The sequence below is a fragment of the Pungitius pungitius genome, chromosome 4, assembly GCF_949316345.1.
Source record: "Pungitius pungitius chromosome 4, fPunPun2.1, whole genome shotgun sequence".
Classification (NCBI taxonomy): domain Eukaryota; kingdom Metazoa; phylum Chordata; class Actinopteri; order Perciformes; family Gasterosteidae; genus Pungitius; species Pungitius pungitius.
Genome location: NC_084903.1, coordinates 16,467,542 through 16,494,761, shown reverse-complemented (window position 1 = coordinate 16,494,761; position 27,220 = coordinate 16,467,542). Strand labels below are relative to the sequence as shown.

General features: G+C 41.9%; 2 protein-coding genes across 4 annotated transcripts; both read left to right on the top strand.

The window, feature by feature from the left end:
- The first annotated feature begins 77 nt into the window (after window positions 1–77).
- LOC119198888 (keratinocyte-associated protein 3) lies at window positions 78–3,966 on the top strand. The gene is made up of 6 exons (XM_037456473.2): window positions 78–206; window positions 872–1,056; window positions 1,715–1,774; window positions 1,893–2,090; window positions 2,268–2,402; window positions 2,622–3,966. The coding sequence occupies exons 1-6, from the start codon at window positions 194–196 to the stop codon at window positions 2,691–2,693; spliced, it is 663 nt and encodes a 220-aa protein (XP_037312370.1). The 5' UTR covers window positions 78–193; the 3' UTR covers window positions 2,694–3,966.
- Window positions 3,967–4,718: 752 nt separating this feature from the next.
- Window positions 4,719–27,158, top strand: LOC119228540 (frizzled-3-like). 3 transcript variants are annotated; one of them, XM_037488247.2, is made up of 11 exons: window positions 4,719–4,878; window positions 5,791–6,716; window positions 20,340–20,536; window positions 20,962–21,264; window positions 21,468–21,630; window positions 21,934–22,233; window positions 22,454–22,705; window positions 23,882–24,030; window positions 24,122–24,236; window positions 24,718–24,881; window positions 24,967–27,158. In XM_037488247.2, the coding sequence occupies exons 2-11, from the start codon at window positions 6,309–6,311 to the stop codon at window positions 25,184–25,186; spliced, it is 2,271 nt and encodes a 756-aa protein (XP_037344144.2). In that variant the 5' UTR covers window positions 4,719–4,878; window positions 5,791–6,308; the 3' UTR covers window positions 25,187–27,158. The 3 variants fall into 3 exon arrangements, with proteins under 3 accessions (XP_037344144.2, XP_037344154.2, XP_037344164.2); XM_037488257.2 differs by lacking the exon at window positions 4,719–4,878 and adding an exon at window positions 5,001–5,285; XM_037488267.2 differs by lacking the exon at window positions 4,719–4,878 and adding an exon at window positions 5,331–5,629.
- The last annotated feature ends 62 nt before the right edge of the window (window positions 27,159–27,220 follow it).

Sequence of the window (27,220 nt, the reverse complement as noted above, 5' to 3'; positions counted from 1 at the left end):
ACAAAGGTGAATCTGGAAACGCTGTTCCGCCTACATCTATGCTTCCGCCTTCTGCGTCCCGCGTTTCACAGGTAATTCAAAGGTGAATTCCCTGACGTCATACAGGAAGTGGACACAGGGAAAAAAAATTCTTGTCAACTGTTGCTTGAACAATACGGTCATTCATTTCACGGAAAAGAGCCGGACAGCAGAGATGTGCACGTTTGGTTAGTACCTCTTTAATGAAATGAATCTCTTTCGGAGTGTAACGTTATTTCCGTTGTGTGTTTGTTGTGTGTTTGTGACGCTAGTTTCCTCCGCGCGGCTCTAAGTGACCGCTGGCCTGCACGTACAATGTTTTTATTTTCATAACATCTGCTAAATGAAAACAACACGCATCAGCCTGGTTTACTCTAGAGTAAATGCCGTGTCTGGATTAAAGTAGACCGACAGCAAAAGAGGTAAATTAATCTAAACGTCAACTATCGCGTCATACTGTGTGCGCGCGTGTGTGTGTGTGTGCGCGCGTGTGTGTGAGAGAGTGACCACATATACTACTAGTCCCACCCAATTTCAGATTTTATATTCATCACAATCTTATAAATGTATTATTAATTGGAAAACCAGTCGACTTTTCCGATGTTATTCCTCACATTCATATGTGAAACTTTTTCAGTTTTCATTATAATCCATACTGAAAACAATAATGAATTTACTTTGAAATAGGAAAGTTTATACTGAAATATACAGTTTTCTGGCATATGATAGGGAGAAGAATGCATTAAACATCTTAAACCATACAGTTTCAAAATTAAACTTAATGTTTTAGATCATATAAGACCGATCTAATAATACTTATAATGTATGTTTTATTTGTAATTATTTCATCTAGATAAAGACAAAGGGCCCAGGAGGCTGATGAAAAAGGGATTAACACTAATCCTAGTTGGCCATATCAACTTCATTCTTGGAGCTATTGTCCATGGCAGTGTCCTCCGCCACATTTCCAAACCCAGCCATCACATCTCCACCGAATACACTGTAGCCAACATCATCTCTGTTACTTCTGGCCTTCTGGTGAGTAAATAGTTAAGACACACATATTTTATTTTAATGTCAAATCTGCAGTGGGCACCAAGGAAATTTCAAAAGCAAAGCATTCCTGACCAAAACACTTGAGTGAGGAAATAGCTATTTATTCTCTGTGACTTTCTGTGCTTTGTGTAGTAGAATAACATATAATAAGTATATTTGTACCTGCAGTCAACATCGTGCATAATTTCCACTGTTTGCGCTGTAATATTCTGTGTATGTTTCTGAGCAATTAAGACCAACTTGCCTGTTACTACAAGGGAGCTGCTTTTTCAAACCTGTTATTTGCTCCAGGGTAGACTTGATTTGATTATCAGATATACTGGCGCCTGTTGATGATTAAATGCTTTTAATGTCTAATTTATTTAATGAACTCGGCATGGGGTATTAGAGGGTTTAAAGGTAACACAGAAAGAACAAAAAGAGGATTTACAAGCTCTATTGTGCCAGCACTGCCTCCCATTGGTGATTTCTCACCGTCATTAGTAAGACTATTTTGGCAAACTTTCTCTGTGAGTGAAGTCTTAGCTTGGCATCCAAATGAAAAATACAGCCTTGAATCCTTCGGGCTAAGCTTACTAGCACATCATTTAATAAACCCTACAAAAGCTGAAACAATTATCTTGTCATCTGAATCTTCCAGAGCATTGCCACTGGGATTATCGCCATTGTGGTGTCAAGGAACCTTCCTCTGCTAAGGCTCGTAAGAACTTAATTTGTTTTCCACTTAATGATTTAATCACTTCAATTGACCATTTCATGCCGATTCAATAGTTAACCCACCATCTGTTTTTTATGTGGTTTGGTCTCTTTGTCTCTAGCAAATAGGACTTCTAATTGCGTCCTTCCTGAATGTCCTGCTCTCAGCAGCATGCTGCATTGGGCTCCTCTTGGCCATAAGTATCACTGTGGCCCACAATGGGGAAGGTCTGTTGGTGGGATGCAATATCACAGATGTGCCCCTCAATGCTCGGTCTCCTGTCAGTGCCAGGTGCCCGTTTGATACCACACGAATCTATGTAAATTGCACTCTTCCCCCTTTCTCCTCAATCAGACCTTTTGTTGCACATTGTTGCACATTTCAACATTTGAAGCATGAAGTTCTGTAAAAGCATCATAGGAGAAACGTTTGACCTTGTATTGTTTTTTAATTTTCGCACTTTATCTTCACGTTCTCATCACTTCCTGTCTCTCAGGACACCACCCTGGCACTGTGGATCCCTTGTGCAGTCTTATCAGCTGTTGAGATTGGATTGTCGATCTGGTGCTTCATTGTTGGATTGGCTCTCAGAGGGCTGGCACCTTGCGGGAACAGCTACATCAAAGAGCAGGTGTGTGTGTTTTTGTGTTTGTGTTTGGGCTGTGTGTCTGTCTGACTAGGATGAACACACACACACAAACTCAAACTATCTCAAACATACACAACATTCCCAAACTCAATTACTCCTACTTGGTCTGTCATTCTCATTTTTCTTTAGGTCAAAGAAAATACAAACTTACTCGACAACTCGGACTAAACACAGACCCTGTACTACCTTTCTGTTTTGCAGTTGGAGGCAGAAGCTGAGTGCGCCCCCCAAGGCCGACGCCTGATTGGAAAGCACTTGAACTCTGACCCCTAACTGAACAAAAAGCAGTAAGGACTCCCCTCTGTTGTTAAGCGGAGCTAAATCACAAAAGGCATTGCTGCACCTTTCCCCAAAGTCAGCTAGGTGAGTTTCACAGTAGAACCGCAGTGAATTCATTTTTGGGAAAGTGGTTCTTGCTTTGCGGTGTTCAAGGATGGGTGACCACATGGCTCCCTTGTTTTCATTTTTTTTTAAACAAACTTTAGTCTGTATGTCAAAAATTGAAGAATAAAGTTTGGTCAATGTCGACATTTGTCCCTCATGAAACTAATGGTAAGTTAATCTACATTGGAACACAAACAATAGAAACATTTTTTTTTTTAAACACGATGTACATTTTAGTAGAGGTAGTCCAAATGGCAGATCCTTTTGTGTGGATATTGTGATTTAATGAACCTATGCCTTATGTGTGGGGAAGCTTAAATTAGATTTAAATCTTGTCTAATTAGTATGTATCTATGACTATATAGGTTCAATAGTGCCATATGTTGTTTCTTTCACCATTACAAAATTGTTAAGAAACCCATTTTATTATCCAGCAAAAATGTTTCTCAATAATTTGATTGAATGAAGGTATATTTTAGCTTTTTTAAATTTAAATTTAAAAATTATGTTGAATCTGAGTTTAGTTCGTCTATAAATAACGAGCAAGTTGTGTTCATGTCCTGTAAGTTGAATTTTTCGTTTGCCTTAAAATGGAGAATTAAGTTAATTCTATGCAAATACAGTAAATTGAATGGCATATGCTAAATTGTAAGGTCATTTATATTGTATGCATTGCTGTGGATATATTTTACAGCTAAACCAGTTAAACACACTGCCTTTTGAATTGTATATAACAATGCTTCAGAAAGAAAATGCTTAATGTGAAGCCGGGCCCATGAACTCCTCTATATACTGTACACCGCCATACTGTGGCTGAATGTCAAGTGGGGTCCTATTAAGAGGTTAAGTCAGTATCTGGGCCAGCCGTCTCCACTGCCAAAGACCCCCCACAAGGCAGCGGCAGAGAAGATCCGATCAGCATTGAAACGGTTAATCTAATGCCATGCTCAATTGTGTGGAATGGAATCATAGCACGCACTACTAATCCTCAGGCTCTGAGGGATAAATATTGACGTCGTGCTGACTGACACAATCCCAACAAATCTGTTTTGCCATTTCAGTACTCTCATAAAATGTATATTTGAAATTACAATGTTAATATGTTGTAAGATTTATGATGGAAGAATTAACTGAATTGAAGTAAAGTCCTATGTTGTGGTATTATACTGTCGGCATTTTCAGAAATGTTTGAGTGCATTATCATGTAGTTTCTGGGGACATATTTTATTATGAATTAATTAATCTCCTATCTAAAGTAAATTAAGAATGCAGAATGCAATTTATAAATACAGATACAGGAATATGTATATTATTATCAATGATTTGATTTTTTAGAATTGGGCTAAATGAATATAACAAAACCTTGTGATTGCATTGTTTCCTTACAAGACTTCTAAGCTCTTGAAATAAGTGGAGCAGGACAGTCTAATCGAAGAAAACAAGTGTCATCACTAATCTTCCTCCCTATCTCCCCTGCTACAGCAGATCTGAATTCACTAAACATGCATTGGTTGTTTGCCTGATTTAAACTTTAAACATTATGGTTTTGTAGTATTAAATGCATTTAATGTATAATCTTTATTAGTGTTTTGATGTTACATTGGCCTGTCCATCATATATTTTAGTTGACATATTCTCTACAGGATGACTGCTGTCCCTCCTTGCACCAAACCCTAGAACTAAGTAAGTTAGTGTCTTCCTTCACATCAGGGACAGCTTTCATTTGTTTTTTCACCACACAGTTTCCCTACTGTGCTATTTTTTAATATTATCTGTTCCCTACAAATTGTTATCAATATCAATTACATCTGACTTTACTAAATCCTTCTTTCGCTTAAATATATTGACATTAAGTAGAGTTTGTCGGCAATACATTTCTATCAGTGCGGAATTAAGAATCTCATGTGTTGCAGCAGGCAACGACTGGGGGCCAATTTTCCTTCATGTCTGCGCGGTCACGATGAATCCGCGTGCACGCCGTGTCCGCTTCTGCACGCTGCGGGCAGCACAGCTGCGAACTGAGAAGCAGCGAAGTACCGCAGTGAACGGAGCCGCTCGTTATTCTTCACAAAAGGTAAAGTATTTACAATTAAGCGAGGGGTTGAATTCCTCCTCCTCGGTAAGCCGGACAGACTTTGCCCCGCGCGGCTTTAAAGCGAATCATGCGCACGAGCCGCGCGTCGTCGCGCTGAAGACACCGCGGGGACACACGGCTCTCCACGTCGATGTCGTGCGCTTGTCATCGGTGTGATTCTGATCTCTGAAAGGGATGCCTCCGCACAACGAGGATGCCTCGCTGAAGCCCACCTTTTTTTTGTCAAGAGGTGTGCGCCCCGTTCTAACGTCGCGGGATGTGTCCCGTAACGAATGAGGCGCGTCACAGAGGTGTAACGCACTTTGACGTGATCGATACCGTGGTGACGCTAGCGCGCTAATGTTAGCTCCTGTCTAACGGTCGGCCGGGAGCAATTGGACGCAGGTGTAAGTCTCAATAAACGGAGATAATATGTGCTCTTTCATTATAATAGAAAACTATTGTTTCTTTTTAATAGAACAAGTGTTTTCGTATTTTGAATTTACATTGTATTCAACCATAAAGCCACCGAGGCGCAGAGTGTGAAACATCGCAGGGGAACGCTACTGTTGCCCGGCCAACCTCACACAAACATGAGAGGAGGGGGGGGGGGTCATCCGCAGGTGTAACGTCCGCTTTGATTGCTTAAAACTTGAAGCGTCGTAAGTTACCCTGCTTTGCTCTGGACGTGTTTGTAGCTTTAATACACAGCCGGTCGTGGTCTTCAGAGACGCCTACCTACCACGAGCAGGTATTTTAATCCCGATGTGTGTAGTCAAGGGGCGTGGCCGATCAGGGACAGTATCAGATAGCTACAGTACAGCCGCACTCAGAGTGAGCCCACTCTGCCTGTTTGACCATCAGCCTCTTCTTCTTTGTGTGTGTGTGTGTTTGTTTTTTTTAAACCTGCAGGACCTGCTTGATGGATCCACCCTTGCGAGGCAGCTGAAGGTTAAACACAGGAGGATCTTCCGTAGGAATCGGTCATTTCGAGGATGATAACCTGTTTGTGGGCTCAGCGACAGAGGCATCAATGGAAATTGGAGTGAGGGGAGACGCAACTGAATAAAAAAAGGAAGAAAGCGATGTACGGTAGCCCGGAGCTGACCTCCAGCAGTCGCCCCCGGTGGATTTGTCAGCTCAGCGACATGCTTTCGGTGTGAGGATGAAGAGGAATCTGTTTTTGGAAAGGGGATTACTGTGAGGTCGGGAGACATTTTCTTTTAAATGAGGCAAAATCCAGGATGTTCTGGGATGCTACAAGAAAAGCACCTACTACAATGAAAGAAGACTTTGCTGACTGACACAAAGAGCAGCTCCATTCATTGGGGCCTCATGTTCATGGTACGCATACAGAGGTTACACCTCTTGTGGATTTGTATTGCTTTAATCTTCAACGCTGACATTGAAAATGGACTTAATTGCCTCTCATGTTGAGCTTTAAGACGAAGTCCTGCATGTCTTCAGGGCTATCTAGCGGTTGTCTTGGTGACGATAAAGCCATCAGACTGAGCCGCTGTGAAGAAATGTCAAACATTAGGATGCGAGCACCTGTTGGGACAGGATTTATGAATGACCGGTTTTCAAAAACTGCAAAAATCGACTGCAAACAACGAGTTCCTGTCTCCTTTTCTACCCTTCTCGTCCCTATCGTCCTGCTCCTCTTCTCTGTGGTTACGCCCGCTGTGTCAATTCATATGGACTCCATGGAAAGCCACAGTGAGTTTAGCTGTGAGCCCATCAGACTGAGAATGTGCCAGGATCTGCCTTACAACACCACCTTCATGCCCAATCTACTGAATCACTATGACCAGCAGACGGCTGCACTGGCCATGGAGGTATGTGGTTTTGTGTGTGACACTCTGTCTTGCATGCTTTGTGTGTGTGTGTGTGTGTGTAGGGTGTGTTTAGGGGGGAGCAGGCTGTATAGCTAACTGTTGTGAATGAGTGCGAGGAGGAAATACATATTGTCGGTAAAATAAAAGGTTTTTGTTTTTGAAGCAGTAAAACGGTATTGTGGAAATGCATGGATCTTGATGACACGGTGTTAAGATGATAATAACTACAAAACAGTATGCGGAGTTTCACGTTGTAGTGTCATGCACTTGCTAAGGACAAAGGACTTCTTACACAGTGCAACGAGTGTAAAAGACTACATGGCCCATCTATGATTCTAAATGGGAAGGAAACTCCTGAAATGTCACAACAAATACGTATTTAATCAAGAAGTATTGTAATTTGAGCTTGTTGTTAATAATAATAGCCAAATTCATAGACCGAGATCATTTGTTTTCTTTGCTGACGAGCTCTACAAGCCATCCACAAGCAAACTATCAATATCCTTTATTGTCAGACGACACACAGATGGTTTGGACAGAAACGGTAGAGAGGCCTTGTTTTACATTTGAGAATAAAAAATAAAAGAAACATTGCCTTTATGCTGGAATTGAACAAATTGGATCCTCCGAGCCACCCTTGGAATGAATTGGCTTTGAGACAGGCCTGGGATATCAAAGCGTGAGCAGGAGCAGGGAAACAGTTGAGAAAAGGTGATCTGCGCTCCTCATGTTACAGGTTGCTAACCATGGTAGACGTAGATCAACGCGTACGTTCCCGCACTCATGACCTTCCTTGAATCTGAGCAGTAGCTGACGGATGGATTGCGCAATCTGAGAAGCAACAGTTTGAGACGTCTCATAAGGGAAAGGTGGTTATGCGATTGATACTTTTAAAGAGATATTTTAAATGTATGGGTAGAGAAGCAGAAAAGGCGCCGTGTTACACACTATCTGAGGGCAATAGTAGACAACACCATCCATCTATATCATGTTACTCCCCTTTCTTCTCCTTTGTTACTCCCGAGAGACGCACAGCAAGGTGTTGCTCAATGGCTAGACTATAATTACTGGGTTGCACTACGTAGTCATTGGTAACAAAGGCCGTTTACGGCACTCTATTCGGGATTTAGATTTGCTTGGATGTGTGTGTGCTTTTTTTACCACGGCAAACTACTGTCGGACTACCCTGGTAATTATCCAACGATAAAACGAGATAATTTATGCCAAAAAAAACAAAAATAATATGAAAGGCAAAATTGACAAGCCCCGGCTTGTTTTAGCTCGAGTTGTTTTGATCTTTAAACATGTCCATCCAGATGTCATAGTACCACTATAAATTCTGATTGGCATAGTTTCACCCACGTTTTGGCTACAAACTGTGGTTTATACTTTGAACAACAGGTGATGAAAAATACAGCAAGTTGCATTAAATATGCTCCAGCTGTTCATATCTGGCATAATGATATTAACTTGGAGAAGGCCCGCCGAGCATGTTGTGTGTTTAATCTGTTTTGGGATTTCTTAATGTTTTCCCATGTCAAACCTAGATAAATGTCATCCCAGAACTTTATAACAGAAGAGGATTAATGACATTATCTCGTGTCAAAAATATGTATTTCAGGCAACTGTCAACATTGCTGTTGTCTGACGCTCACATCTGCCTTTTAAAAAAATAGGGTAATTATGATAAACAGATTTTTTTGTGATTGATAATCATACAATTTTTAAATTTCTGTTTGTGGGTTTTAAATGGATGATGTTACTTCTGCAATCATAGGACTCACTCAACAGATCTGTACGATTCAAATCCAGTCTATTCCCCAGTGTCGTGTCAGAACATGGTGTGTCACGGATTGTAGGAAGCATCTGTTGCTGAACTAGATTTGACCCAGATGAAGACGGAGCCAAGTAACTGACACCCTCAGTCCCTCAAGTCATGGAACAGACAGCTTTCTGAAGATGGTTGCAGTCGCAACCAGCCGTTGTTCCCCGGCTGACGTCGGCTTGGACCAGGCGCGGCAGTCCTGTTGGGAAACCAGGGGGGGGGAATAGAATAAAATCTCTTATTGGTGCAGACAGTTTCTGCTGATGACAATGTGTGTGTGTTGACAGATCCATACATGTACTCTGCATGTTTAGGTATGATGGTGTGACAGTGAATATGTTAGAAAAAATAGGGTTAAAAGATAAGTACTGTTTTGAGGGTTCCCCATTTTGTTTAGTTTATTTGGTAGGAAACAGAAAAATGGCTGTTGCTCTTATTTTCTCTACATTTTAGACAGCCAGCATTCCTTTCAAATTAACATGTGATATTATTTGTTAAAGCATATGAATGGTTTGATTAGTAGTTTTACCAAATTACAGTTGAAATTGTGTGTGTGTCGGTTTTGTAAATTGAACTTGGAGCAAAATGTAAGATTAACGACTGCTGTCAAATCAGCGTGACGTTTTTCAGATTCCTTAATGGAACTGGAACCATTGTCAGCAGCTGTTGCGGTCACTTTTTGGGTCATGTATCGCATGATACATTTTGGCTCTTGCGTTCACATCTTGTGAGTCAATTCATATAGTTGCAACAGGTTTTGATTTAGAAACATTTTTTTTACCCGACTCCGTGTTGGATAGTGAGGAGCTGTGCCCTTAGTTGTTGCTCAGTTTGGGGTGACATTGGAAATACTGCTTTTTTTTCCTTCTTTCTTTTCCATTTCAGGCTAAGCCACAAATGGATTATCCCAGAGTGTGCGGGCCCGATTAACATTGTAGCCTAGGCCCCCTTTATTCTGTGTTTGAGTGACAGGCTTAAGGTACAGCACAGTATATTTCTTGTGTGTAATTGTTGAGCCCAGCTAAGGGTTAAGTGACACTAGTATTTCCTGCCGCTGTGTGTATGAGTGACAGAGCAGGTTAACGGTACCAGCTGTCGTCTCTCACTGGTGCTAACTAGCTGCTAATCTCTCCCTCGGCCCCACAATGAAGACATTGATTCCTGCAGACCAACCACCACCCCATCTGCCACAAAGGCAATTAAACCTAAGGGAAGAGCGTGAGATGGACTGAAACATAAGAGGGGAAAGTGGAAGAGAAGGGAGATGAAATTAGACTGCAGAATTGTATAAGTAGTGAAATTTTTGTGTGTGTGTGTGTGTGTGTGTGTGCGTGTGCGTGCGTGTGCGCTTGCTTGCTTTGGTTCCTCCATGTCCACGTAGGAATATGGCCTGTATTGCCCATCTGCCCCCACATGTTATGGTTCCCAGAGGATGTGCTGTAGGTTGGGACATAATTAGAGCTGTCTTCATGTTAGACACAGAGATTTAGACATATTATATAATTGTAGTTGGGTGTCGATGTTTAGAGGTTAGACACATGTCGACTTGTTCCTAAAAGTGAAGACTTATAACATGTCGGCTCATTTGTGTATGGAGGTTCTGATGCAATTACAGACAAAAGATGGAAACGTGTTTTTATGGGTGTGCAGTTAAATCAAGATGGTTACAAAACAGCTCATCATGCCGTTTTTTATCCTTTGTTAATATAAAAACATATATTGGCACACATTGCTCAGCAGCCCCTGTCTGCTTGGCCAAGGGGTTTCCCCTTGAGTTATTGGGTAGATATTTGACCCTCTGCACTAAAGTTTTATTTTTGTGTTATTTAGGTGAGATGGAGAGGATTTCTAATAATAAGCTATTCACAAGTGGTTTGTGCGGGATACAGAACAAGTCCATTTTTGAGCTAAGTTTATTCCGGTTGTCGGGACAATTCCAGCACAATCTTTTGTCTTTTGGATCCTGGAGTGAGAGAGATTAGAGAGTCCCTGCTCAATGGTTGTTTGCAGAAAGGCTCATTTGGGCTACAATAGAGCACTTTGTTTATGAAGCAAATAGACAGCAACCCCGGCCCTGCATGAAGGGATCGAGAGCTCTCATTTGCATGCTCCTAATAGATCTCGTTATTGGGGACGTCAATTTGAGGCAAGGAATTTGTTTGTGCATTTGCATGTACCGCTATAACCTGTATACTAGGAAGCCCACCATTGTATGCAGCTGATCTATGCATGTCACTATAGAATATTATTCCGCTATGGAGTCCCGTTAATTCATTATATCATTTTAAAAATATTTGCATTGGTATTTTTAAGACTTATTACGGCAGTCATGTGGCATGTCGAGGGCCCCCAAGTTTAAAAAAACAACACAATGGAGTATGATGAACTGAAGCAGTTGAATAGTTAATCACTGTGAAAAGAGCTTTTTATATCCCACAAGACCACCCTTGTTTTATAACTCCACCCATTCCCAAAGGAGTACCAATCCGTTTTATTAATGTACTATTACTAATATACAAATGTCCAAATGGTCCGGCTGAGAGGGGGGGTACAGTGGGTTCGGCTGACCGTGGGCGGCGTAGGGCTAGTAGTTGGGAGGTGGGGGGCCACACAGACTTATTTGCGACATATTAATGTCAGTGTGGAGCTGCCGTGCATTCCCCTTGTGCCCCCCTGTTATAATGGTACGGGAAACACTGTAGACGCCTTAATCACAAAAACAACAGGAGGGGGAAAAGCAACTAAAGAAGAAAATGGGCCAGTTGAACAGAAACAGAATGTCAGACTGAGCGCAGGGGAATACTGACAGAGTGACAGGTTGTGTAAAGTCTTTAGACCCCTACTGTCTCCGGTGTTTGTGTTTCTCTCCGTATGGGGTCCTGTCCTTCAAAATAAGACTGCTCTGTTCAAGTAGGGCCACTCTGGGGCCACCAGGTCCCTAAAACAGAGAGAGTTTGTGTGTGCCAAATTCGTGTGTATACGAAAAAGAAAGAGGTTTCATGAGGTGTGTTTTTGTGAGTGTGTGATGGCCGGGGTGTGTGTGTGTGTGTGGATCTGAAGATGCTGATTACCACATTCACTCCGGCAGAGACAGACAGGTCCCCATTCAGTTTAAAAGTTCCTGTTTATTTCAGTTGAACTCTTAATTGTCCCTCTTATTCCTGCAGAGTCTATTGAAGCTGCTAGGCCAAATAAAGCAATCATTTATTTATGCATAGAACAAAGGCACTGCCTGGTGCTGCTTTTTGGCAGAATGTTGTCATCAGCATAGCTATTATTGCTGCTTATCCCCCCCTCACAGTGGCAAGTTAAGAGAGCTATTTAGAAAGATTAGAGGAATTTTTGCATTGCTCAAATACTCTGTAAACTAGTGTGTGTGTGTGTGTGTGTGTGTGTGTGTGTGTGTGTGTGTGTGTGTGTGTGTGTGTGTGTGTGTGTGGATATATATATAGAAACCAACAAATTAACATCCATCCTAAACCATTTCTGTTTTTCTGCTTGTTCTGTCATAATTCAGCCAACAGTTTTTTTTATCTTGACATAAAACATGGAAAAAGCAGAAAGTGCTGACTGGTGTGAAGCTGGCACAGTAAATGGTCAACTTTTACTTAAATTATTCATATTTCCAAATGTCTTTTTTACGCATTTACCTTTTTAGTTAGCTAATGTCGGTGTCTAATACTGACACAACAAATTCAGGACAATTAAAAGATTTTTCCATCCAGAATTATTTATTACCTTTTTGTAGATATGTTTACAGTAAATTGCTATGACTAACCCTTTATTGACTAACCATTTCAGCATTAAATTATAGCATTGCATTTTCTAGGTGCTTCAGTGTGCATTAGCCGTATAAATGCACCTTAAACCCTTTACAATTCTTCTGTTGTTCAGTCCTTTCGGGTGTTTGTGTCATGTATAGTTTGGGCTGTTCTGTATCCTTCCATGCACCCCTCCATGCGCCAGCGTGTCAAATAGTATATTCCACGCTATACTTGTGTTCTAATGTTGTGTAGTTCTGTAGTGTTCAGCTCTGCTGAAACACAAAAATATAGGTTATCCATGTCTTATAGTCTTAATCTGAACACATGGCCTAGCCTTAGAACTGTGCTTGCTTGTGTATGAATGTCTGGTGATAAATGTGTAACACTCAGTGTTAAACCCAACTTAACTATCATCATACACTCACACACACACGTACATATCACTGATCCCCTTGTCACGCAAAGCCACTCAACACAAGGCGGCTCTAACCTTTTCAGCATACTGCAGATCAGGATCAGCCTCAGCGTTTAGGGCTGCACTTTTTGTGATGAGGTAAGTTTAAATAGGTACACTGACTTTTAAACATTTCAAATCAATGCAAGCACAGAATAGTTGGACTGTTTTTTTCATTTTAGTGCATTATTCTGTTATAAATGTCCTCCTGCATGATAAACAGAATAACAAAGCACTTTCATCATGTGTTGTTTGATAATGTGAATTAATTTATAATGTGTTTTTCGAACATAACAAGGATTTTTTAAAATATGTAATAGCTTCTCCAGTTGGAAAAAATGGTGATTAATATCTCAATTAATAGAAGCGACAGAAGGCATGTGGAAGCGGTGGACGGGCGGCTTGGATGGTGTGAGGACATGTGTGGGTGCTATCCCTATCTACAGCTCTATCACTTCATTTGACCCCACTCTCCTACGCCTCTCGCTTTCTTTCACTCTCACTTTCACACTTCCTTTGTGGTGCTCATTGTGTGAGCTTGTTTGCTCTGCTTTTTGGACGGTTTCACTCATTAAAGGAGTCTTACCACATTGTGTTTGTGGGTGCATGTGTGTGTGTCCCTGCACACGCATGTGCTTCCCTGTTATTCTCAATGAGCCATGGTCCTTTGACCGCCACCGCATTACCTGTTGCCATGGTAGTTAAATAGGCAGAGAAGGAAGGGGAGGAATGGAGGAAGACAGACACAGACAGACACCGGGAGGGAGGGTATGAGAGGAAAATTAGATGAAGAGTGCATTTTCTGGACTAAACCAATGAGAGGAAAAGGAGGAGGAAAAGGACCTGTAATAAAACCGTAAATAGTCTTCGCTAGGATATTGTTTGACATTGTATACATACAAATACTCAGATACTATATGTCCAGGAAGATGTGAAGAGTAATGCCAAGGAGGCAAGGTGTGAGATTTTTATTCAAAGCAGCGTAATCATGGGCACATGATGCCTCCACCCACACCAACGCTTCCATTGTGGCGTAGAGACAGAGCCGCTTTTCAAAGCCAACCCACCATTTCTGCTGTATTCTTTGTTGTCTAGCAAAGGCAGACATGATATAACGAGAGAGAGAGATCATTTTGAGTAATGTCGAACTGTATTGAAGATGATTGACAGTTCCCTTCCTTATCTTAGATAATAACTAACATTTTCTGCATACGCGCTCACACGCTCTCTAGTCTTTACACCATCGTAAGCTATTGTAAGCCGAGCTTCAAACAGATCCCAATTATTTGGTCATTCATTCAGGCATTGTCATCATTTTTGTTGATTTATTGTTGGTAAATGGATTTTGATTTATATATGGACCCATTCAGTCAGAAAGGGATTCTTGTGATCTGACCAGCCAGTGTGATTTTCAGTTTACACGTAAGCTGCAGTTTCTCTGCACAGATTTGACATTTTCCATGTAGAAGCAAGCTTAAACTATAGGTCACAATCTGTGGATACGCTAGTGGCAAAAGGAGTTGTTCATTTACTTTCATTCATGTATGTATAAAGCAGAGGACGATGTTCTCCTCCTCTTGGTAGTGTTTGCATGTATGACAAAAAAATTGTGGGGGAAAACCGAGCTTGTGAAATCTATTTTCTCTCTTTTAGACTAGAACTACAGTGCATCCTAGATATCTGCATCTTTGAGAAAGAAATATTTGCAAATAAACAAAGGAAGGAAAAAGTTTCAATTGTGGCTGATAAATAGATAAGGCATGAAAAAATCTGGTAGATTGTAAAGAAGTCTGCAGACCAGATTGCGAATTTTAGATTTTTTTTTATTTTGTAGTGGACAAACTGAATATAGAACGTTGTAGCATGATGAGAGAGTAGAACTGGGGTGACTGAAAATACCCCAGAGGACGAGGACATGGGAGAATAAGTGCCCCGGGATAAAGACACAAGGAATAGAACAGATTAGGGACGGAACATGTTGCTTAATAGTTTCTGTCAAACGACAGGTTAAAAAAACGTGGGGTAAGTCAATGAATGCTGATGTTGGAAGAGAAAGTGGAGGAGGAGGAGGACAAGTGCATGTCAGTGTAATTGCCAGGAGTAAATGGGAGGCAAAGAAAATAAAAGATGGAGATAGGAGGGAAGGAGGAGGGGAAGCGAACGTGAAGGGGAATGCCATTAAAGGCTTTGTCCGCTCCTCCCGACTGAGCGACGCATGGGCACGGATAAACGGACAAATGAAAGAGGGAGAGGGTGTGAGAGAAGGGTGCCCCTTTCTTAACTGTCTTTTCAGAGATTATAGAGGAGAGCATCTCGGCCCGTTCATTTCATCTATTCATGGCCAACGCCTGTCTCTCTCACGAGCCCGTGAGAGGAGTGAAGAGGACGGCACATAGCCAGAGAGTTTTGTGGTGTGAATTTGTCTATGAACACATTTTTCATGTGTGCATTATAGAGAGAGATAGCAGGATTTGTTGCTTGAGATAGAATCCAAATTAGGGAAGAGCAGCTTGAAAAGGAAAGAATGCTGAGTGAATAAAATGGACAACAGAAGGTGAGCTGCAGCAAAGAGACTGAGATGGAGGGATTCTGAAATTTACTGGGTAATTTGTGTACTGAAACGATGCACTTCTCTCGTGCTGAAGAGAGAACTTATGTGATTTGCTGTAATGTAAGGGTGCAAAAAAATAAGATGCAGTTAATAGTTAAGACTTTTAGTGCGAAAAAAACCCCCAGAAATCTAGTCGCAGTGAAGAGGCAGAAGCTAACGGGAACATTACAGTTTCTGCATAAATTCTGAGGTAAATTGAGGATTTGGTTGTGAATCTGGTGCAGTGGGAATATTGCAGGGATGTTACATTGTAGTTAACTAATGGGATGATGTGGTCTGACAACATTTGTGCTGCAGGCCCTGACCGACTGATTTGAAAGCGAGTTACTCCGTGAGATGGAGTGGTGCAAGCAGAAGAGCGTGTGAGGGTGTCCAGATGGACTTTTGTGAGGATAAGCGGCAAAAATAAAGTGATATTAACCTTTTTTATTTCACCTGCCAGAAAGTAGTGCAATTTACCGATGCATTAAAAGATCAACATTTAAGTATTTTTAGCAGGTTTAAGGGAGGTTACTTATTTGTTACTTGATGGACCAGAGTGCACAGACATTGAAAACATGCATACCATCAGCTTTGTTTACCAGACATAAGATTCCCCCCTTAAAACCCTTACCATTTGATATTGCGTGGTTTAATTAACAAGGAAAATATCCACTATATGTGAAAGTCCCAAATCAGATAAGACCTCTTTTATTTTCCCTGATTAATACCAGAACACAAGGCTGGAGCGTTTTTTTAAAGCCGCCATTGCTGCTAGTTCAGGAGCTGTATTTTTGGAGGCTTAGACTCAACTGCTTGTCACCTTGATCTGACCACAACACAAAGCTGGGGAGAGTTTCAGGAAGTATGCATGTGTGTGTGTGTCTCAGGTTCTCACACTCTAAACACTCGTTCCAATCCATTTGACTCCCTAATCCACCGGGAAACCGCCACTCTATTCTCCTTGCCCTTCCAGTTTTTCTCCTCTTCTCCACTTGTGAATGTATGCGTTTCTGACGCTGGCTCACTGGCACAAAAACACATGCATACACAGGCTCAATGACCCACAAGCTGAACAGACCACTCGAAGATATAAAAACGCATTTAGGTTTTCCTGTTTTGTCCACATTAACGCAACCTAACTCTTTTTTTTTTTTTTTTTACCTCTAAGAGCATTTAGCATGAACCAAACAGCCTTCATCCAGTTATCACAAATGTCTAATCCCCAAAGGTTGTTTTGTTGCGTAGAAAAGTATGTTAAAAAATGCACATCGTGGTATTTTGGATTTAAGATTTTTGTCTTTACAGGCATTGTAAGTAGGAAAGAAGCCATAGAAAGGTTATTAGGGGTTGATGATTAATATCTATAACAATAATTTTATGCTGATGTCTTGCAGATTAAATATGCTTTAAGACATGCTGCAAGACATCCACAAAACCAACACTTTATTTAATCAGAAAAGAAAGACTACTGTATACTGCTTTATCTTTGCCATCAAACTCAAAAGGCGAATTGCTGGCATTACGTGGCTGTGAATCATATGACTCGTTATTCTGTCTGTTTGGGCTATTTCAGGTTCTCTTTGTCGTTTTTCTGCTCTACGGTTTTTCTCTCCTTGTATTTCTTTCTTTCTCTCTCCCTCCCCCTAGGTTTCTTGGGAGACAGGGCGTAAGGAGAAAGAAACTTAATCCCTCTATTGAACAAGAGGGGGACCAGTTGGGGTCTTTTTTCTCATTTTCCTCTGTCAAAAATCCCACCCTGGTTCCTATTCAGCGTGCTCCCAATTTAGGTCAAACACTAGTACGCACAAATGTGTCGTTTAGTCGTTTTTAAACTCCTTTCATCATTGTCTAATTACCGGTATTTTTACGGTATATCCTTTTTATTTGAGTATGTTTCAAATGAATGGGGTGTTATGTTGACTAGCTGGAAACATGGTTTTCCTGTCAATGTTGGGGTTCCCATTTGTCCATTGCCCATTGTTGGGCTTATTAAAAACTTATTTTAGTTAAAGGAAGTGGGTTAAATGTAAAGAATGGTACTCTGAGGGGGAGAGATTAATAGAGATGCACATAAGCCGCAACAAAGACACAACAGCCATGCTAGAGAGAAGACTAATGATGATGATAATAGTAGCTGTGGATATACGGATACTGTAGCTCCCCCATGTTGGAGCACTGCAAATCTGATCGGTTTTGTATCTGTTGATGTGAGATTGTGCTGGAAGCTGATGCACTACATTTCCTCTTTCGTTAGCATACTCTCTACATTCTTATTTTCCATCCTTTAGTAGCAGTCTGCAACCCCGGGGCTTTTCTGCTTTTACATCACAATTGCCGACAAAATGCCAGACAAGTCCCTCTAGTCGTCCTCCATGGAAGGCTGATCGTCAACCCCCTCGTTTCTCATTGGGTGGCACAGTTAGGACACTTTATATCAATATTCTCTTACTGGTGGGAGATGCAGGGCAATTGGCCCTGACTGGCAGAATAATTGCTCACAGATATATGCACACATGCATGAGATAAGCACGCACACACGCCTTGCACACTCACACACCGTAAAACACGATAACTGGGCCATATTACTTGGCCAGAATACAAGAACAATGGCACACACATACACATACACATATACATGCACACAAGCCTAACCCCACATGCACAGGAAAAATGGGCAGAATGGGGACACACAAAATGGGAGTCGTACACATATTCACTGTCAAGTTACTACGAGGAGACTCAAAGAAAGGCTTCACTCTGCTGGCCAGTGAGACACACATGGGCAGTAAAAAAAAAAAACTAGCACTCAGTTAAGTGTGGCCTCGGGCCAATACTAGGAAGTATGAGTAAGAGAGGTTGCCAGAAGAGGACCGAGATCATCATGTTCACATGCTAATGCACGGTAACTCTTTGCATCAGACACATTATAGCATATTTCTCTTAACTGTGCTCTTACCAACACTGCACTATAAAGTGTAGGATGGAGTGTTGAGGCACACATAGAATTACCCGATACACTGTAATCGCTGATTACCTCTTATGCAATGGCACTGTAGCCACTGCACTGAATGTATTATTTCCACAATTTGTTGTTCACAAAATGCCTATTTTAAGGTACACTTATATTTATAAAACACCTATCCCAAAAATCTGCTTTGACATAGTTCAAACCTTTGTGATGACTGTCAGAATTGTTTACATTAAATGATGTGTTAAATGTGTCAAAAACACAGGAGTTGTCAAAAAAGTGAATTATTGAATGGAACAGAGTGGTTTGCGTGTGCATGCGTATATTTGTTTCCGCGCAAAGCCCAAAACTATGTCACAGCGCTCATGCTCCACTTCACCCATTTACTGGTGGAGCATCTCCACAATGTAGAGATGTAGAACACAGCAATTGAAAAACGATCAAAACATACTGACAGGGCTCCACACAGAAACATTCATAAAACATACACGCTCAATGGTGCATGGGTATTTGCACAAATGCACTCGTACTGTCGGTAAGCATACTGTAGCTTTTGGGGGAAGCAATCAATGTAAGTGCACTGTTTTGTGTCCCCATGAACACACATTTGATATACACTCATTGTTCTAGTCTTCATTCTTTGCTGCCATGGTTCTGCTCTGATTTCTCTCATGAAAGCTGCATTCAATGCTTCGCTTTAGTGAAGCTGGGTGATTTGAATTGTTAAAAGGCTGATTAGATACAGGTCAGTTTGCACACATAACCCTAAAAGCACAATGTGCACATCATGTGGCTGGCGGTTGCTGATGATGATGTATGAGCACATCACTAAGCTATGTTGAATATATCAGGTGTGCATATTGCACAAAAGCAGAAATGCAAGTGTTTGAGTTGTGTGACAGTCACTAAGGCTTTGTTAAAGTTATTTTCTAAATATCACAGCTGTTTCCAACACGCAATAAATTGTCTGTCTCTTGATAGGTATGCTCATTAAAACGTACTGGTTCTCTTTTCATATGAAATTCACAAACAAGCTTGTGACTTCAGAGAAAAAGAACTGCGAGTTTTCAAAATGCATATCCCTGGACATATTTTAAAATGTCACATTGTCCAATTTCCTGTTTTTTAAAGTCCTAATTTAATTTCTGAAGCGCTGGATGAATAATTCACCTGTCGGCATGAGCAGAAGGAGCGAGCGGCTGTGTACAGAAAGACGCTGCTCCTGTGATCCCTAACAACGGATCCGTCTGTATAGCTGCCTACAGCATTGAACAGGAAGTAGAACAGAACAGGGGTATTCCAGCAGTAGTTGCTATAGAACACAAAAGGGGCTTTTGTTAAAGGATGTCCATTGGTCATTTCCGACTTTATTAAATAGCTCTCAATTAAGAGGCAGAGAAGAATCCCTTTGCTTGCTAGAAATCAAACTGTTGACGTTGCGTTTACGTGGTTGCGCTAACTGCTCGAATACCGAGCTTTTTTCCTCAGGGAGCTTTTCTTTTCCCCACTCACACTTTCAGCAGCCTGAAGGTCACAAGCCTGACTCTCGATTGTCATCATTGATCATCTTTAGCATGTTGTTTGCCCTGCTGACTTTACCGTCCCTCGACGGGATGTTTGGTAATATGATTGCTATGCTACATATTTCATGAGCTTCTAAATATTCATGGTGTACTGAGTAGTTTCAGTTGCAGCAGAGGAGTTCACATTTGTCCTCTTCCTGGCACTCCCTCCATCCTCTGATGGCTATTTCAGGTGTCATGTGAACCTTCTCATGTTTGCCACAGATAGTCGTCTTCACCACACGAATGACGGATAACAACCTTGACGAGCTGGTTCCTGTTGATGCTGGAGTATTACATCGGAAGGATGTGTGCATGTTTGCAAGAAAGCTTTGAGACCATTCTTTGATTATGATGCGCTATTTGGCATTCGCCAAAGCCAACTGTCACACCGTGTAGCTTTTTTTGGCAGGTCAACGCATGAATTAAAAACGATATAAATGTCTCTGCTTTGCAGCCTTTCCATCCCATTGTGAACCTGGTTTGCAGTGCTGACCTGAGGATGTTCCTGTGTGCTCTGTACGCTCCGGTGTGCACGGTGTACGGACAGGTGTCCCTGCCATGTCGATCCCTCTGCCAGCAGGCCAAGGATGAGTGCCACAAACTCATGGAGGTATTTGGATTAGACTGGCCGGACGACATGGAATGTAACAGGTGTGTATGTGTTGTATTTTTAAAAGCGACTCATGCGGGGGAAAATAAATACAATGTGGTGACAAACAAGGTGTTGGATCGGAGATGACACAGCTGGTATTGTTTGTTTCTTTGGGATTATGCATACACTGTATATCGTCACTACTTCTTTGCCTGCTGCTTCTCTTTGAGCTCATGCCAACTGCAAACCCAAACCGAGGCTACCCAACACTTCAGCACCTTGTCACTCCTTTATCTCCATACAACAGCGCCTTTCCTTTGTCGTCTTCCCCTTCCATTTGTCTTTTCAATGAGCTATTTGACATCTATGGTTTTACTGAGTGTTTATTATATCATGTCAACCCCATTTATATCAATTCTGTTCTTTGCTAAATTGATAGTAAATTAAGATGCATTTTTTATATTCGTTAATTCATGTTTTTCAGGTTCCCAGATTGTGATGAGCCGTATCCTCGCCCAGAGGACCTCCTAACAGGCACAGATACCACCGACCAGTCGTCCATGACTGTCCAGAGAGATTACGGTTTCTGGTGCCCCAGAGAGCTAAAGGTCGACCCAGACCTGGGCTACACATTCATGGGCAAAAAGGACTGTTCTGCCCCATGTCCCTCAATGTTTTTCAGCAAGCAGGAGCTCACTTTTATCCGCTACTTCATAGGAGTTGTCTCCATTGTCTGTCTGTCGGCAACTCTCTTCACCTTCCTGACGTTTCTCATCGACGTTACCAGGTTTGAATGGATGATTGTTGTAGAATATCTAATATCAATTAGCTTGAGTTTGACCGCTTTCAAAATAATTCAAATGACTTGTAAAATCAGTCCATTTTAAGGGGAAGCACATGTCACTTTTAAAATAGATTTCAAAAGTAAGGGGAAAGAAAATGTATTTTTCTACACTTTTTTGAATTTCCTTTTTCTCCCCTTCTCTCTAGGTTCCGATACCCCGAAAGGCCAATAATCTTCTACGCCGTGTGCTATGTCATGGTGTCACTGGTTTTCTTTCTGGGCTTCCTGTTGGAAGACAGGGTTGCGTGCAATGCAGTCAGCCATTCCCAGTTCAGAGCTCCAACCATAACACAGGGCTCACACAACAAGGTGAGAGTTTACTCATCACAATAACTTCAGACACAGCACCGGTCTGGTGAATGCGATGAAGTAAGATAACCATTTATTAGGAAATTCATTTAGGATTTACAGCAGCGTATGGTAGTACAATGTCTATGGCGAATGTAAATTTCAACACACGTTTAACATTGCTTAGTAGAGTTATATTAAGAATTAGTAATCCCAGAGTCGAATAGATCATGAATGAACCTTTTTAGGAGTTGTATGACATTTGACACCATATTAATTATGTCATGGTTCCTTCCCCTCTCTCTCTCTCTTTCTCTCGCTCAGGTATGCACGCTGTTCTTCATGGTCCTATATTTCTTCACCATGGCCGGCAGTGTATGGTGGGTCATACTGACCATCACTTGGTTCCTGGCCGCTGTGCCTAAATGGGGCAGTGAGGCCATTGAGAAGAAAGCCCTCCTCTTCCATGCCGTTGCCTGGGGGGTCCCAGGGGCCCTGACTGTCACCCTGTTGGCCTTGAACAAAATTGAAGGAGATGGGATCAGTGGAGTGTGTTTCATAGGGCTGTATGACATGGACGCCCTGAGGTGGTTTGTTCTGGCGCCGCTCTGCCTCAACGTGGCGGTGAGTACAGTCCAATGATAAATGATTGGGTGGGTGGATGACAGAATGGATGAGTAGGAAGGGTGAGGGGGATCAAATGAAGCACACATTTTTGTTGACTGGAATTATGGAGCGATTGATTAGTTAATTGATGGGTGGATGTTTGACAGTCCACTGGATCTTTAAAAAAAAAAAAAAACACTCATTTTAACAATCTGTCACTCGCATTTCGTCTCTTCAGGTGGGTGTCTCTCTCCTGTTGGTCGGGATTGTGGCTCTGAATCGGGTGCGAATGGAGATCCCTCTGGAGAAGGAGAACCAGACCAAATTGGTCAAGTTCATGATCCGAATGGCAGTGTTCTCTGTGCTCTACCTGGTTCCCTTGTTGACCGTGATCGGGTGCTACCTGTACGAACACACCTACCGGAACAATTGGGAGACAACATGGATGGAGGAGAACTGCAAGCACTATCACATCCCCTGCCCGTACAAGGTAAACACAGAGGGTAGTCAGAAAATGTCTGCGTGATGTTACCACGCTGCTTGCAAAGCAAGACATTTGTCTTGGGTCAATAGTAACCTAAAGATATTTTAGTGATGAAAAATCTTGTAGAGTCCCGCAGATATTACAAGATTAATATGCTTGTTGAGTAGCTCATCAATGCTATTCCATTGCCTGCTGTGTGAGAACAGATGGCTCCTTAGGATCCGCCTGTCGTCTCAGCTGGACGTCGAAAAAGGAACCGCAGACAAACTGGTGATAGGAAAGAGACGTGTGTGGCTGAGTGAGTAGGTATTTGTGGAGGGCAGAGAGCAGTATGCATCATTAGCTCAGCTAATGCAGCTCTCAAGACCAACTCCACACAAACTACCGTCTCTGTCTCTTTGTCTTTCTGTGTCTCTGCTGGTTCTCACACACTTGATTCTTTCTGTCGGCCTCTCTCTCAGGGCCTGCTCAGTCAGCCATGCTCTGCTGCGTGTACTCTATAACGTCTTTGTAGGAGTTGTGAAGAGTCGTGGGAGTGTGGAGTTTCATACAGTCTGGCGTTAGATTAATACCTAAATAATATGTTCCAAATCGTTTTGTCCGCATCTCAAATGAATTGTAAAATGTCAAAGCTTTTACCTCGTGCATCTGTTTATGCGTCCACCGTTGGGCTGAGTGCCGTTACAGCAGTTTAAATGTGTCAGCTAATTTGTGACTGACAGCTTTTATGAGAGGGGGGTGGAGGCAGGTGCAAGTGCTTATGTTACTTGTTAGTGTGCGTGTGCATCCATAGGTCTGTAGCTGTTAGTGTGAGAGCTTTTAGAGAGACTCCCTTTACGTCCTATTGTACCTCTGGAATTCCAATATTGCTGTGTGTTATATGATCTTTACCCCGGGGGCTTTCTGTGCAAATGTCTGTCTTTGTAAGAGGCTACAACTGCAATTTTTGGCATAATTGAAGATTCTGTGGCAATTGTTTGAGCTCAAGTTTTTGTGTCTATGCGTGGGTGAAAATAAAGAACATGACTTTGGGGTGAACTATTGTATACCTCTCTTTGTAGATATACTGTGTACCGCACAGCTACAGAACTGATCTCCACAGCTGCTTGGATCTCCTGCCCTCTGGTGGGAGATGATGTGTTTATGCACTTGTGATGTTTATAATATTTCCGTTCCCTTTAGGTGGAGCAGATCAGACGACCAGTCATGGTGGTGTTCCTCATTAAATATCTGATGATGTTGATAGTGGGGGTCCCCTCTGTGTTCTGGGTGGGGAGCAAGAAGACCTGTTTTGAATGGGCCAGCTTCCTGCAAGGGCGCAGACGCAAAGAGTAAGAAGAGCGACAAACACACACTATTTAATTCCCCACCTTCCTACTGTCTCCCATTATTAAATGTCTTCCCTCACCCTCCTCTCTGCAGTAGTGGGGTAAACGAGTCTCGCCAGGTGTTGCAGGAGCAGCCAGACTTTGCCCAATCTCTGCTGCGTGAACCAAACACTCCCATCGTTAGGAAGTCCAGAGGAACATCCACTCAGGTAGGAATGCCACGACCACAGTGTTTCTAAAGTAATTGTTGCATCTCTAGTTGTAGAAGCAACAGAATAGTCATTGTAGCATCATTTAAGATTTAAACACCCAAAAGACATTGTTAATGGTATTTTGATGACAAACTATACTGATACCTTCCGGTTGACAAAATGTCTTGACCTACTATACTTTGACTTTCATAACATTTTCATGTCTGACTGCAATAGGACAATTTCCTGACATTTTCTTCGTACAAACTACTATGAGGTTTTAGTACATTTTCACCGCTTTAAATGACATTGTAGTCACAGTAAAAAAAAAAAAAGTCGGCCTGGGCGTGGTGGTTGGGAACCAGTGTACTAGAGATTGTCACCTGCACTGAAATAAGTGTAGACTAAACATTCAAATTGTTATGTTTTGATGTTTTTCCAACTTTTACTGAAACACACACCGTAACTACATCCATCGGACCTGTCATCTCTTCTTTAGGGCACGTCGACCCACGCCTCATCCACCCACTTGGCCGCCTTGGACGACCTTGATGAACCGGTCACAACTCACCAGGGCAACCCTACATCCACCAGGAGTAAGGCCAGCAGTGTCCACAGCAAGGGCAGCTACCACGGCAGCCTGCGCCGCGTTCGAGACGACAGGTAGAGCCAGAAATGTGACTTCGTCCGTCCAAGGTTGTGAATTACATGAAGCCACGACTGTCACCCCTTGCCTGTCCCCTCTCAGGAGTGATGCCGTGGCTTATCGAGGCACAGAGCAGCGCAGTTTCCATGGCAGCATGCCACGTCTCGACCACCCGCTCTCCGCACACAGCAGCCTCCATCAGATAGACGGCTCGAGGCACGGCAGCCAGCGAAACATATCTGAGGCCCCGTCGGCCCTCATCACCCACGGAACAACAGGAGGTGAAAGTCAAGCTTCCGAGAAGGACTGCACCAGTGCGTGAGAAGATATTATTGTAAGGATCTTGTCAACGCCTTTTAAAGGAAGACGTTCCTTTCTGCTGATACGCGCCTGTTGTTTGGTGTCCACTTGTTTTTTTTCTCTATGAAGGTGGAGAATGTACCTGTGAGTCCTGTGGTGGTGATTGTGGCCGTTATTTTCTTAATCATTTACCAGCAGTGTGGCTGACACAGTTCAGTCAGTGAACTTGAGGGATCGCTGTTAAAAAGGTTTGCTGAAAAGCTGAAGTTTACATCATTTTTTAAATTTAAGTCTCTCCTGAATGCTTGACTCAAACCGACTGAGCCAACAAGACGTTTGGTCACACTTTCATCTCATTCTGGTTGAGTCTGACCAGAGCTGGCACTGGACAAGAAACACTGGAATCAACACTTTGACTTATGTTGGTGTTATTTCCAAATCCAGATTTTTCACGGATTTACATGGATAAAATGTGTTAACCCTGCCTAGTATTGCTTTCGTAACAATCTTAACAGATTGGCCCAAATTGTGGTCATGTCTGGACCGAGACTTGACTGTTGTCAACTTTTTGTTTGCTCTTGACTGCAGCTCTTAACAATGTTTAACTTTATGTGGCATCCAAGACCGATACATATGGGCTTAATGTGAAATCGTGGACCTCTCTGTGGTTAAATGATTATTTTTATACTGTGAAAATTGTCTTTCCGCTGCTGAAAGCTTCATTAAGTGAAGTGTTTGAAACTTCTCCCCTCCAGTGGTGAACAGAGAAAGTATGATGGAGGGAGCTGAAGTATTTGTATAATACAGAATGTAAAGGTGCTGTTTCAGAGGGAGAAAGATGCTGATATAAGTTGGAATAATGTGTTTGCATTTAGACACATGCTAACATTTATTTTAGGTCAAGCTGCCTTTTGGCCTCCGAAAAACCTTTTAAGCATAGAGGCATACAGATGGAGAAGGCAGCTTTGGACAAAAGCGAGGTGACAATTTATCTTGATTCTGTTCAATCTATGTCATAGAAACAGAATTTGAGTACTGATATGTTAGCTGATATCCAGAAAACTGTAACCCAAATCCAAGTTCACATGCATCACGGCTGTAAAGACCATAGTGCACTATAAAAAAAAAACAGTGCTTTTATTTTGAAATCTGTCACACACACACAGAGAAGGCTGAATGGTTGTGCTGGTGCTCATTTCTAATGTAATTTACACCACTGATCTCTATGGACCCAAACTGCTACTGTACAGTCTTTGCATGATTTGTTGAACATGGAAGCTCAGACTTACCCAAAGAGGTGCAGACTACTGGCAGTGAAACTAGAGACACGTTTGCTACATTTTTTCAAACTCATTGCAAATTTGAGTCAATGTTAGAGTAAGTGCACTGTATATTGTAAATATTTTCTATAGTTGTTTTGTTCCTGAGACCCAATTGACCTACCTCACCTGTATCCTCAGCCTTCTCTCTGGCCTTTCACTGCTGCCTCATCTGTCCGTCTGATTTAGATATTTCCGTCTACACATTTTTAGCATCTTGTGACCAACCATCTACTGGCAGTTGCCTGCCCTCATCTGTTGTATATACTAGATGCTCGTTCCTAACCGATGACTAATCTGCCTCTCCTCCTGCAAATGTGCCCACGCTTTCCTTTTTTTGGACCTACAGCAACTGTCTGTACTCTTGCAATTTATGAATATGGACCGCTGTGCTTTTTACCTGACGTTACAATGCCAGATGATATTTTAAACAGAGCCATTTCTGCCATTCATTCTTGTTAGTTTTTCCTGAGTCTGGTCATTAATATAAGAAACAAGAGCTTTCCTTAATTTCTGATGCCATAGTCGCTTGAAAATAGGACATGTTAGCAAGGAGGGTAAAAAAAATAACGTTGTGAATTTTTAAACTTGAGTTGTATTTGCCTTTTAATTTATTTGCAGTATGAAACTGTAATGACTTTTACATTCAGTCTAATAAACATTTTCTAGACTTCAGTTGTCTTGTTATTGTGGTAATACTAAACGTGTGTGCTGACTACCCTTTTTACAGAAAGAGC